This window comes from Myotis lucifugus, unplaced genomic scaffold, assembly GCF_000147115.1.
Source record: "Myotis lucifugus unplaced genomic scaffold, Myoluc2.0 scaffold_35, whole genome shotgun sequence".
In the NCBI taxonomy this organism is placed as follows: Eukaryota; Metazoa; Chordata; class Mammalia; order Chiroptera; family Vespertilionidae; genus Myotis; species Myotis lucifugus.
In genome coordinates this window covers 5,641,998-5,655,980 of record NW_005871083.1, presented here as the reverse complement: position 1 = coordinate 5,655,980, position 13,983 = coordinate 5,641,998, and the positions used below count along the sequence as shown (strand labels likewise).

The 13,983-nt window shown below is 43.7% G+C and overlaps 1 protein-coding gene across 1 annotated transcript; it reads right to left on the bottom strand.

Annotated features, from left to right (window-relative positions):
* Nucleotides 1–11,142: 11,142 nt before the first annotated feature.
* Nucleotides 11,143–13,781, bottom strand: MAF (MAF bZIP transcription factor). The gene is made up of 2 exons (XM_023752588.1): nt 13,398–13,781; nt 11,143–13,013 (listed from the first exon to the last, which is right to left on the bottom strand). The coding sequence occupies exons 1-2, from the start codon at nt 13,709–13,711 to the stop codon at nt 13,007–13,009; spliced, it is 321 nt and encodes a 106-aa protein (XP_023608356.1). The 5' UTR covers nt 13,712–13,781; the 3' UTR covers nt 11,143–13,006.
* Nucleotides 13,782–13,983: the final 202 nt, after the last annotated feature.

Here is a 13,983-nt window from a genome sequence, read left to right as displayed (position 1 = left end):
GTTAATTTTGTATAAGCCTCGGAAAGAAATCATGTTAAATATTCACCATCCAGTAATTCAAAGACTCTCATAATAGCAGCATGGAGAAGTAAGGATTCAGATATGAGTTTTGAAATAGTGGGGAGGAAATGGGGTTTCGTTTGCCGACACTCTAAATTCACTGGATCCTGAAACTTTCTCCTTTGCCAAAGGTTGCAATTGAACATCGTGATGTTTGCCTTCTCCTCAGTTTCTCTAAAAAACAAAAACTTTGTATTTCATGCAAAGTTCTCAGCAAGCAAAATTTTTAATTAAAAAAAATCAAACTTCGTCCCATTAGCCAATAAGAAGTAACAAGTATACATAACAGGATGACACTCAATAATTATTGGTGTAAGAGTGTTGATCTAGTTCTCTGAATGAAGAGGATTCATAATTAAATTCACACTGGGCTACTTGGCATTGGAAACCCATTTAAAAAGCTCAATTTCATTTTTTAGTAGATGAAAATCTGCCTCCTGCCTCCTGCCCGTCTCCTCCCCTCTATCTGCTACAATTGAAGTCGAGAGTAACTCCAAAGTCACATTTGAATGCAGAAGGGGGGACAAGTCATGCTTTGCAATTATACTAAATTTTCCAAATGTGAGTATGGAGGGGATGACAAGAGACTGTAGATTAGAAATGTCCATGAACCCCAGGTTTGGGCACCAGCTGTACAGATTCCCAAGTACTCAGGTAGAGGGACTAGCTGGCTGTTTGCATGTCGATAGACTGTTGCTGGTTAAGACTAAAGCTCTGAGATTTACTCCAACTGGATTAATTACTCTGTACGCCACACCTATGGGATGCAATAAACACAGAAATACGTGCATGCTGCTCACACCTATTGCGTCACTTCCCTTCACCCCGTGTCACAGTTTCTGCTACTTGTGAAACCCACATACTGAAACGACTGAAACAGGAGCTTTTCACGCCCGGGAGCGATCAGCATTCCTTGCTCGCTCGCTTTCCCCCTCATGGAAAACTCACTAACACAAGCACATGCAAATCAGAAAGCAAGATGTACCTCTTTGACTTCGGGCAACAGGAGTTTTCACATCACTGATGTAGAGGATTCCCTTGGGTACCTGATTCAGTAAATATATTAAAATAAACAAAGGGTCATTAATAACCACGCAGAGGGTTTCAAAGACAGTAAGTTCAAGGCAGCCTAACTATCTATGAAAAGGGCAGAATGGGACCAAAAGAAGAGTGATTTAGTTCCACTTGCTTTGGCATCCCGGCCTCAGCCCTGCCAGAGGAGGGGTTCGTATGGAAGGGAATGGCGTGCTATGCAAGGTCACTTCCTCTGACCATGGCTCCCACCCCAGGGCGTCGGAGATAGTGATACCCAGTGGCCTGGCAGCCTGGATCAGCTTGGAAGCTGTCCTCAGTTCAGAGAACTGAGCAAGTCTGGCTTCACAGCGGGGGAATGGTCTCTGAGGATGCTCAGAGACCGCCCATCCCTCAGAGAACCAAACTGCTCCTGCTTTCCCTGGCACTTTGCGGGGGCATATCCTCTTCCATGTGCCCCCTCCTCCTTCATGGCTCTGGTCTATTCTGCGGGTACCGCTGACCTTAATTGCAAATGTTCTCTTAACAAATAGAACCATTTAGATACCACCCTTTTATTTATTAACTTCCTCTCTGTTTAAATTAGTAGCAGGGAATGCTTAGAACAGTAATATGAAAATGAGGTTGCTTTAAAAAAAAAAAAAAGAGAGAGGCTTTTTGCTTCACAGTGAATAACAAAGCACAGTAATTCAAAGTAGTTAGCTTTCTATGGTTCAAAAAACCCTTATTGCTATTAGCTGTACTAATGTAAGTGGCAAAATAATTATCACTTACTGTACGGAGTCCAATATTTTCCAGACAGCAGTTTAATAACAAAGCAGACCTGTCATTTCTCCCTATAGTTAGTCACACTGTACAAGTTCAGACTGTCAAAATATATTTAAAATCTAATTTTAAAAATTCAACATGGCTACAGGAGATCTGTGTACAGTAATTGCGATAAACTAGTAAGTGGATCCAATTTTTCCCCCCAACATGGATATTCAGTATTTTTCTTTAATCCCCCCTTTTTCATTTGGATTACCCTACAGTTGGTGTGAACAGATACACTACACTCATACATCTGCTAAAATCTGTACGCTGCATAACTGAACACAGAATTGTCCTTTACTTAAATTTTCACTTCGCGTAATTCTAATGATTTCAAATGCCCTTTATCTAAATGTTCTGAGTACTGTATGCATCAAAACAGATAAACAAAACTGTACTCTTGTATCTGTCAGAACCGTCCCAAATGCATTACAAGCTTTCCTTCCCATTTCCCATTAAAAACGCTTTTAAAATCTTAAGGTACAAACTACTCTTCTTCATGTAACAGGATACATTAATCTTTTGCCACATATATTATTTCTATGCCAAAAAGAAAAAGAAACAAGAACCATGCTGAAGATATAAAACCTGGAAGGGTTATCATTAATATCAGTTGTTCTCCATTTGGAGTTCAAATGGCTAATCTTAAAAAAAAAAAAAATACACACGCACACAAAAAAAACTTCCTATATAAGGTTACTTTTTTTTTTTTTACAAAAATCTTTAAAAACAACAGATTCTTTTAGAAACACAAGTGAATGGAGTTTAAAAGCTTAAGAGATTGAGGAGAGAGTATTTTTGTAACTCCTTTGGGGCATTGCAAACATATGTTAAGCTTCTGCAAGGAATATTTACATGAGATCATATACTTAGGAGGCATTTTTCAATTTTAGAAAAATATTACAAAGCAATAATTGAACATAGGCTTTGCAAAATGCCCCTGCGCCTTCCTGACCATCTCACTGACAGTCTCTGTTATTTTTGGAGAAAACGAATCAGGCCTCATTAAATGTGATCTTTGGCATCTGGCCTGAAATCTCATAAAGTAGATGTCCTCTTTAGATCATTGGTGTCATTTTCCTCAAGATGACCTCTACTCTCTGGCTACCTGGGGGCCCCATCCTGTTATCAAGGCATTTACTTGCAGAAAGGAGGGGGGACAGATTCTGTTTGCACACCCGAGCAGAGTCCAAAAGGCATTGTGGTTTCTCTGTTCTCATCGCCTTCACTGCCTTCACCCGGGCTGGTCTCAGGGGACACGTGCTGGGGGCAGGGGGTCTCGCATGGGAGTGAGAGAGATTTTTGAGCTGGACCACTATGGTGTAGTCCAGGCCAGATGTCTGCCAGCACAGAGCCTCTAACAGTTGGATCTATTTACCTAATGATTATATAATATTTTTTTTAATAGCGTAGGAATGTGCAGTGGTATTCCGAGGAAGATTTTAAAAGGTCTCCTTACTGTACAGTGCAGGGAAACACAATGATCAGTGTCCCCTGACAACTTGCTACCGAAGGTCAGCGTGTGTCCCCGCGTCGCCCGGAGTCCTGCCGAGGGGGGCCAAGGTTTTATGGGCAGATCATGCCGAGACTGACACTTCAGGCTAGGTTCTGCGCGTGCCTACCAAAATATAGAGTAGACTGATTCACTCTGTCGTGTGATTATTTTTATTTCATAATGTAGGAACTGCAGATTTATCTTTTAATAGCTTTCCTCCTCTGCAATGTTACTTTAAAGAGTTCTAGAGATCGCTAGATAAATGATAGCTAGATAGAAGATAGATAGACAGATAAATGGCAGATGAAAAAATATGTTGGAGTCACTGCCTGAATACAGAAAGCGTCAAACGTCATTTTTAACAGATTTAATCTTAGATGATTACCTCGGGTTTCCCCCCATTCCTTCAACAAGGAGTTTAGTATAATCTGACAGTATAAAAGTGCCTCGGATGCTGAGATCATTAACTTTTAGTTTCAACATATTTATATGAACATTAATGAATCCTTCCTCGAGAGAAAGAAAAAGGGGGGGGGGAAGGGCTCTATTTTAGAAGGCACAAAGATACTTGCCTAACTCCTCCATAGTCCAAGATCTAAAAACCCAAGAGTCCCTATAAGCAAAAGCCCCTCCAGGGAAGGGCTCCTTTCTGAATTAACCGTTTTAAAGCTTCGCCTCTTAAGACAGTTTCTGAGTCCCTGAGTTCTGACTGCAACTGTGTTAAATTCCCGAATGCAAGCAAAACCCTCATGCTGGAGCTGTTGGCAAAACTCTCATAAAGTTTGCTTGACCTGCTTTCCTTTAAAATGAGCATCAAACTACCACAGAAAAACCCAGCCATACGGAGATTTCTATAAAGATTGTAAGACTGGCCTTTTGCATTTCCTCCTTTCTTTTCCCTTTTCCTCCTTACTCTGTCTCTAACCAGAGAGATCTGGAAAATGGGCCGGAAAATTAATGAAGTAAAAAATCCACTGATCTGGAGGCCCTGATCTTATTTACAGAAGGTTCCTAGGCAGCTGGCAGGTGGATTGGGGGATCCCAAGGTGAAGGGCAGAGCCTTCCATGGCTCAATCCTGCTCCCTCCCTCCAGACGCCCGCCTGGGAGCGCAGCTGAGCAGCTAGTATTGATGTCCCTGGGAGCTCCGCTGTGGCCGGGACAGTCCTCTTGGAAAACTTAAACCAAATTCCAATACAAATCCCAGTCCTCTTCTGGGGCGCGGGCGCAGGGGGCGCGAGTTCCTGGGCGCACTGGGTGTTGAAGCCCCAGGCACCGGGGCAGTGTTCGGGCATCTGGGAAGGGCACCCTGGCTAGTTTCTGACCCCGCAGGCTTCCCAGCCAGCCGGCCTCCCTCTGGAGCACAGCTGCGGTGTTGGGGCCTCGGCAAGGCCAGCATACAGGGACAACCCCATGACCTCAGGCGGCTGCTGGGACCCACCCCTTACGTCCAGCCTCTTGTCCTTCTGCACCTGGGAGCCCTCCCAGGAACCCCCATGATGAGGAGCACACCTGGCCCTACTCAGTGCAGCCACTAGGAGCCAGGCAGTGATGCCCAGGGTGAATGGTCCCAGCAGCTCAAGTATACCTAGGGAGGAGGCTGGTGAGGGCAGGGTGTCTGGGGGGGGGGGGGTTGGGGGACGCATGGAAACTGAGAGGGGATGACCTCAGCATCCTCCCTGCCTTCATCTCCTTCATTCCGGGCTGGGCTTCCAGACCCTTCCTTGGCATCAGAAACTCCAGCCTGCGTCAAACATCCAGGGCATGGTGCCTACTGTTCTCCCAGAGCAGCTGCAGGCCCTGCTCCCCACCCTAGCCTCTGTCTACACTGAACCTGGGGCAGGTGTGACGAAATGGGTCCAAGGCCTCAGCTCAAGTACTGACTTCTGAGTCTCTCTGAGGGCCCTGGGGGACCAGGCATGAGAGGAAGAGGTTCCAGAAATGATAGAGAGGACACTGAGATGGCACAGGGTTCCGGCAGTAAGAGGCTGGAGCCTGGGAGCTCAGGACGTCGCTATTGTTTTCGGGACTCCTGGGATCTCAGCGTTGGCCAGGGCTTGTCAGTCACCCTTAGAAACAGATCCTTCCTACTTGGATGCAGGGGCCCTGGGAACCACCTAGAGGTGACCCCTGGCAAATGGCGGTCATAAGCCAAGGTGGGCTTCTCTTAGTAAGACTCCCACGGGCCCCGCACAGCCGCATCTCCCTGCTCTCTGCTCTTCTGGGCCTCTTTCGGGATTGCCTATTATACTGGCATCCTCAGGCCTGCTTTCCTGCCGGAGAACTCCCGACGAAGGCCAGAAACCCACGTGTCCAGGCCTCCGGAAGTGGACGAGGCCACGTAGAACCAGAGCAAGTCTGCGTTGCAAAACGGGAATCTGCACCACTGACCCGAGTCTTCAGCCCAGGGCCCCCTTCACAAGCACCCTCCCTGGGGGGCTCTCAGGAGAGCGGTTTTCATTCCTCCCTGCTCAGCTCTATATGATTCTCCGACTTCTCCTACCCCCCACCCGAAAGAACCAACCACAAGGAAAAGCAGCTCTTTGGAATCTTAGCGTGGAAACACTCAAGGGTGGTGATCAGAATATTTAGAATAGAGAAACTCAATCCAAATCCCCAGTGTGCAGCTCACATCCAGGCCTGGGCTGCACGGGGAAGAGGGGTGTGGGGGCTGAACACAGAACTATTTCCTCTCCTCCCCTCCCTTCCCAAACCTCCACAGGCACCCCTCCTGCATCCTCCCTTCTTGAATTAAGGCCCCTTTCTAATCCTAACTAAAGATCCAAGAATCTGTGAAGGGAGGGATGTGATTTTGCAATCCAAAATCCTAATTATAGAAAAAAAAATTGTTATTCAACAAAAAGAATGGGGAAAAAAAAGATTTTTTTTTTAACAAGGGGAGAGGTACTCAGTTGATGATTATGTTCATTCCGATCCTAGCTTCTTGGTGGAAAATTTGTCTTGTGAGTTTCTTAAAACTGTCCAACTCTGAAGCAAATTCATATAAAAAATGTTAATTCGGTGTGCTGCGGATGTGTTCTTTCTGTCTCAGCCTTGTTATATTGGGCAAACTTATGGGAAACACACAGACAAAAGGCTTTCAAATTTAAACAATAAAAACTGTCATGAGGCCATCAAACCCATTGTGGTGACCACATAAACACTGGCATAATGTGTCTGATGGTCTGAAACATCAGCACCCTGAAGTCACAGACTGATATGTGTGTAAATGCCTCAAAGTTAAGACCATTAACAGTTTCCCCAGATTCGGGTTTGATCTCTAAAATTATTTTCAAAAAGGAAACACATGTGAGCCTATTTGAAAGACGTGGACAGCCGAACCCTGTTCGCACCTGGCGTGTGAACTCTGGCTCTGACTTCAGCCAGTGAGCAAGTGAAATTCAGGGGGGCAACGGGGTGACTCCTGGGACTGTCCCTTTGCGGTCCTCCTCTCCATTCTCTCTGGCTCCCCCCATTTCTCACCTCCCACAGATGGTGCAGGGGACTGGAGCCTGGGGTTTTGCTCCGCCTTCGTGCACAGCAATTTGACTTGCTTTGTTTTTTGTTCTGTCCCTCTCGAAAGGGTAAAGATGTCCCCACATTGTTGCAGGACTGTACTTCTTTATGCCCCGACAATCATGAGACAGCCTGCGAGACTGAAATCCTCTCACCCTGTCCCCTACCCCCGCTCGAGAAAAAAAAAAAGACAGAGCTGGGTTTGTTCCGGAGCCCGGGCGGAGCAAGACTTGGAGAGAATTCCTCTTTTCTGGGGCTGTTGGACGTCTCGATTTTTGAAGATTTATATCAAAAGTGACAAAAGCAGTGTTATCAGAAGGCCCTGGCGCTGTTTTCAAACAAATGCAAAAACAAACAAACAAACGCTGATGCCGATCGCTGGGCCCCAGACCACCTCCCTGATGGCTACTGTGTGCTCTGCCTTGGACTTGGGACATCTTCTAAATTTAGGATGGGCTAAGAGTGAAAACAAACTTCCGGGTTCCTCTTATTTTTTCTCCAAACTAGAAGGCACCCACTCCCAATTATTCATGCAGCATCCTGAGGAATAATCAGAAGTGGTACAAAATGATAACTTATCACTGTAGATAAAGCTTCCCTAAAAAAGAAAAAAAAAAAGACTTTTCTTCAAAGAAAGGTAAAATTATATATATATATATATATATATATATATATATATATATATATATATAAATTTCCTTGCAACTCAGCAATCTGAAGCTGTGAGTTGTGAGTCTTATCGGATGGTTCTGAGGAGTAAGGCCCCAGAGCCTGGCTGTGTGTTTTCCTGACACGGAAATCAAACGGCTGAAGGTTGTCACTCATGTATTTTCGTCTTCCAACCTATGTCAGTTAACTACTGACAGGCAAAAAATAGACATACCCGTGCAGCAAGCCGACTTTTAAATTTATTGATCGGCCTAGAATACCGGAGGACTACGTTTTAGGAAGCCAAGCGTGTGTGAGTACGGAAGTAAGTTGGCCTTCACAAAACCAACAGCAACAGCAAAAGCCGCCCCCGGCCCCTCCCGCACCGCACTTGGGAACCTCTGCGTGTGTCACAGCAACTTCAGTTATTTAGTGGAGGGAAATGCTAGGAATGCAGCTACTGTGACAGCTGTGCCCCGTGTTTGTGAGGGTGGCTGCCATGTGCCCTCTGCTCGCTGCGCTTAGCAGGAAAGCTGGTGGCTTGGCAAGGGGAGGTCCTGTTTAAGAACAGAAGGATCTAGAATCGAGGCCACTAAATAAAAACTACCGGGGGGAAAGGTTTAAGGGCGAAACGAGGAGAGCTTCAGGATCCTATATTCAGTAATAAATATAGGGCATTTCCCCCACGCAGCGGCCTGTGTTGAAAGGGGCCCGGGTGGTTATGGCATGGAGACAGATAAATAAATACGATATTGAGACATCATTTCCTCCCCAAGATCAGGAAGTGGAATCGCTGCCTATTTGATGCCACTCTATTAATGTGTCAGATGCGTTGTAAAAAGTTATTGCATGGTTTTGAGAAAGGAAACATACAAGGAGCCGGGAAATTAAAGGGAAGTCATCTCGTGAATGTTTGGGAACAGAAAAGGGGGAGGGGGGAAAAAAGCACACAAGGAGGGTGTGTATTTAACTTCACTTTGTATTTTGCTACACATTGTTTTCATTTATGGCTGAGTCTGATAAATAAACACATTTGACATCACTGATACATACAACATTATCTGGGGCCTACGAGAAAGCCAGGCTCTGCTAGAGTTTCTGCCCATGGCATCTGCTTGTGTGTGTGTGTGGGGGGGGGGGGGGGGGGGGGGGGGGAGTCCAATATTTTTTTCTCCTTGGTGAAATTATCTGCCAGAGAAACAATGAAGCGTGAAAAAGTGCTATTGAGAGTGTATGTCTACATATGCTTTACAACTGCTAGCTGGTACCTTTGGGATTCTTCCCTTCCTATAAATGTATATGTATCTATGTTTTACATTTCAGTGGGTTTTTAAAAACGAATATTACATTTGAAAACAACTGCGCCTATTCCAGTTTCGAACATCTTAAAGCGACAAGCACCGGTTCGCTTTGCTATGGGTCAGTATAGACGACCCTCAGACAAGTGGCATAATTAATTAATACGGAGGAGGTTATATATTTAATAGCCTTTTTCTCTAACGCAAACATTTTTTTTTTTTAAGGAAGGAGACTAAACAGAAGTCAGGGGCAGGTTGTATCCTACCACTGCAGATAACACTACTGCTACTGACAATATATTTTTAATGCACAGTTCTCACATAAATTTCATTTCATGAAATACACTGGTAAGGACATGTTGCTGGGGCTTCCAATATGTGGCGTATCCCACTGATGGCTCCAACTTGCGAGTGGGCTCAGTTCTGTAATTGGAATGAAAGGAATTTTAACACTATTTAGACAAAGACTCACATGCAGTGTAAAGGGAAAGCTAGATTTCATTATATATGTATTTAATTTAGGGACTTATTTGTAACAGGTACACTCAGGCAGGATTTAGGATTTCTTTGTTTAAAAAGCATGTATTTGTGTTCACCGCTCTACTTCGAAGTTTTCAGTAACGATTATTTCCAAAAACACCTTTCGCTAGGCGCTAACCTTCCCTTAAAGCCAGCCACCAAAACCCCATTTTTTGTCAGCACCCCTCTACTTGCCTTCTCATGTTTTGGGCCAGAGCTTTCTTATTATATTGAACTGCCTGTAGGGTTCTATCAAAATCCTTAATTGTCACCCAACTGTATTTTTCTCCCAAGTCCCTTTCCTCATGCGATCATCACAATAACTCCATCCTGAATGTCACTCTTATTTTAAGAATGTGTTTGCCTAAAATCTGTCATCTGATGCTGAGCTTTTTTGCATCAGTGACATCTTCATTTCTGCTTCTTCAGGGGGAGACGGCCTATCTCGGAGTCGGGATCAGAGGGAAGAAGAAAAAACATCTCTGAAGCAGAGAGCAACTAACATCTAGCCCATGAAGTGGTTTACTATTAGGCAAAATTAAATGTGTATTTGGGAGCCCTATCTAAACTGGCACAGAAAGAAAGGTCAAAATGTACAGGGTATGTGCTGTTTATGGGGTAAAAAACAAAACAAAACGGGGGGTGGGAGGTGGGGAGGAAGACAAGATGATAAACTGGCCAGAACTCATCAGCGCCAAGCACAACCTGTTTTCTTCAAAATAAGGCCTTCGGTCAGAGTTGCAATATTATCTTAAAAAAGAAACCGAAAACGAAATAAAGCAAAAGTCATGGTGTTTAGCTCTATTTTCAAAACAGTATTGGCTTTGTCTAACATTCTGTTAGTGTTAGAATTCTAGGGGAAGTTGACCAAGAGTTGCACGAATTTGTGTCATTTTAAAATAGGTCAGTGCTGTTAGGGAAGGGAGCACAAGACTTTCCAAATGATCCACAGCATGTTTTGGGCGGTAGATACCAATAAATCAAAGCACAGCCTTTATTCCACCAGGACATTATTTTGGGGAGTGTATTTCAGGAACGAAGGTGATCTGAAATCATTACCAGCTCATCTTAGTGGCGAAGCCCTCTGTTAAATATTTACCGGGAAATATGATTTAATAACAGAGCTTAAACCCAGATATGTACTTGGAGTTCTGTAAGCGAGGGGTGGATTTTTCTTTTTCCTATTGAAGAGAAATGACCTTCAAAGTTAAAACACAAACAACTTGGATTTGTCCAAAGTGTTGATGTTAAATCTTGTCAGGCCTTGCTAACAAGAAAATCCTGGCGTGTAAGGGAAGAAGGGCAAATAATCAATTTTAGCCCCAGAGTGAGCATTGCTGGTCTTTGCCATTAAATGCACGGGCACCCAAAGCCACCTCTGTCATGCCTAATTTTCCTGGCTTATTCCTCTCTCCATGGGCGCACTGCTGGCTCAGATGCTGAGGCGATGCTGTGAAGGGCCCCGCTCGATGGCTGGGAATGTTGTTTGTTTTCACCAGAGGGCACTGATAGCTCAACTCCTTTGAAAACTTTGGGGGCTGGGGGTGTAAAATTTGAGAGGTCATAATTTATATTTATATTAAATATTGCTAATTATTAAAAGGAACTGGCCTCCTCCCACCTCACCAAAACAGCCTAGGCTTCACCCTGAGTTCTTGCCTCCCTACTCCTCCATTAATCCTTCCTCTGGAGAAAAGGGTGTATTTTACACTTGTAATGCGGTGTTGGGCCCAGTTAAACTGTACACTAAGAAACTGAGTACAGAATCAAAAAAAAAAATGCAGTTTATTATTGTAGATTATTCTTTCTCTTGATATAACCAGAATTGAAAATGAAAGAAAAGCACATAGGAACATCACGCGTGGTTAGTTAGTAACTCAAGATATAAAACAATTTTGCACAGCAAAATATGTAAAAGAAAAGTAACTGACAAGATTTTTTTATATTTATTGTGGTAAGATTTACTTTTCATTTTTTTTTTTTTAAAGACAGGATGTCAGTCCCTGAAAATAACATTTACTGATTATTGCCTTTAAAACTGTGGATTTTTTTTTTTTAAGTTACAGAAAATCCAGTTCTGCACCACAATACAACTGTAAAAAAATCTGCATCATTTTAAAACTGTGCAGTAATGCCATTTTTATAACTGCATAAATTTTATTAGCGTTCTAAACAGTTTTGCATTTTTTTTTGTATTATATGCTTGCAGGTTATATCTTAGTGCAATTCAGTCCCAAATACTTTAATTTTGAAAAAAAAAAAAACACATACATTTTGAATGTAAAATACCCCTACAGATATAAACAGGGGTGTTTCCCCTTTTAATACTTTGGTTTTCAATACAGTCAGTGGTATAGCAAAGACTACACATACCCAACTTATATTTAAGTTGCAAGCACATGCTTGTATAAGCTACTTTTTAAACAGTCCCCTTGCAAACTCTACCCCCCTTAACATCACAACAGTAAACAATTTAGTGCATCAATCTTTTAAAAAATCTACAGCTAAACAGACCTAACTCTTTCAAATTTATCTATAACATTCCTTTATCTGTAGCATACATTTTAACTGGGCTAACAGATTATAAAAACTAGAATTAAATTATATACTAGAAACCCATAGCATTCCACATTTGACAATGACCAAAAGCAAAAAGAAAAAAAAAATAACATAAAAATAAAACAAACAAAAATAACGGGGCAGATTTCTTTCTTTAAAAAATAAATTTTAGACTGCTTTCGGAAACAGCACAATTTGAGTCCCCAAAGTGGGCTGTCATTCTTACTAAAAAGAAAACATTAGGAGTTCTTTAATGTTTGCCATTTAAATTTTTTAACCCATTCTGGCATCTTTGACAAGGAATGCCTTCAGTGCATTTACAATGGGAGGCTGAAGTTCTGAGTAACTCAGAGCAGTTTTGGAGCAGATGCAAACTTTCATGGGAAGAAGGCTCTCTAGGGTTGCACTTTTTCGTTCTGAACTCAAAAAAGTCATGAGACAATAAAACAAAAGTATGAATGCCATGCCCTAAGTCTTTGAACGTCCATTTCCAAGCCAAAAGGAAAAAAAGAAAAGAAAAAATAATTATACCATACATGTCCAGCATGCAGGCTTTTTTTTTTTTATTAATATAATGTCTCTTTTCCATAAAGTTTTTGAAACAGTTATAGTTCATCGTTGCTTAGAGAAAGTAGCAAGCATAATAATGCATGAGATGAGAATGAGTTTTTTTAATGGCAGACTAAACTCTCAGATTGGCATCATAAGGCCAAAACTCACAAGTCACACCCAGAAGGTTGATGCAGGCTTGATTGTGGCAGGTTCATGAGGATTTTTTTCTCTATTTTAGCATAACAGTGCTAAAAAAAACCGATGGAACTCAGCACGCTGCAAGTCTATAACATTTCACATTTTTTTCCTTTGCAAGCTCAATCTCACATGAAGAACTCAGGTGGAGAAAAACAAAACAAAACACCTTAGCTTTTTTTCTCTTTTATCTCAGAAGAGATGGGTGGAGAAGGCGTGAGCGTAGAGGTTGGAAAAAAAGGTCAACACAGCAAGCTCCAAAAAGTAGAATTAAAAAAAAAATCCAAACAAAATAAAAACACACACAGAAAATGGAACACCAGCTCATGAACTGAAGAAGAAAAAGAAAAAAATATGTAAATGATGCAGGCTTCAAAGGTGAGCATGAAGAACTCTGCTGAGATCTTTGAACATTGTGCAAGAGGGAGGGGGGGCATAAAAAAACAAACTACCAAATTATGGAGATTTTCAGATTGGCAATCCATGAGCCAGACATCCATTCCCTCCCCAATTTAAAAACAGCCACCACCGCCACCAACTCGGAGCAGGGTGTGTGTGTGTGTTTGGGACATCTGGGGGGGGGGGGGGGCAACTTGGTAGGGGAGGGGGCGAGGTGGTGGCCAGCATGGCTCTGGAACTAGCAAGCCCACTCCCGAGTCGGACCCCCACGGAGCACTTATCAAGGTGGCTAGCTGGGATCGCGTGTCAGACTCACATGAAAAACTCGGGAGAGGACGGGTTGTCGCTGCTCGAGCCGTTTTCTCGGAAGCCGCTGCTCACCAACTTCTCGTATTTCTCCTTGTACGCGTCCCTCTCGCGCACCAGCCTGGAGATCTCCTGCTTGAGGTGGTCGACCTGCTGCAGCAGCTGGTTCTTCTCGGACTCCAGGACGTGTCTCTGCTGCACCCTCTTGAAGCGGCAGGACTGGGCATAGCCGCGGTTTTTCAGGGTCCGCCTCTTCTGCTTCAGCCGGATCACCTCCTCCTTGCTGACCCCGCGCAGCTGCCGGTTCAGCTCGCGCACCGACATGGTCACCAGCTGCTCGTCTGAGAAGCGGTCGTCGAAGTGCAGGCCGCCCGCGGCGTGTGTGCGGGTGCAAGGGCGCTCTCGTCTCCCCCTGGCTCCTCGCGGGTATTGTTGTGCAATGCTTCGGTAGCCTCCGTTTCATTACGGCCTCAAACACCTGTGCTCTCATCTACTAAACCATAGCGACAACATCCAGGAAACTCAGAGGGCGAGCTCTATGTGAGAGGGGGCCAGAGGGCCGGGGTGGAAGGGGTGGAAAGAAAACGCGTTCTCCT

What these genes read in the sequence shown, in the direction of transcription:
- MAF (XM_023752588.1), bottom strand. Translation starts at nt 13,711, where the DNA reads ATGTCGGTGCGCGAGCTGAACCGGCAGCTGCGCGGGGTCAGCAAGGAG.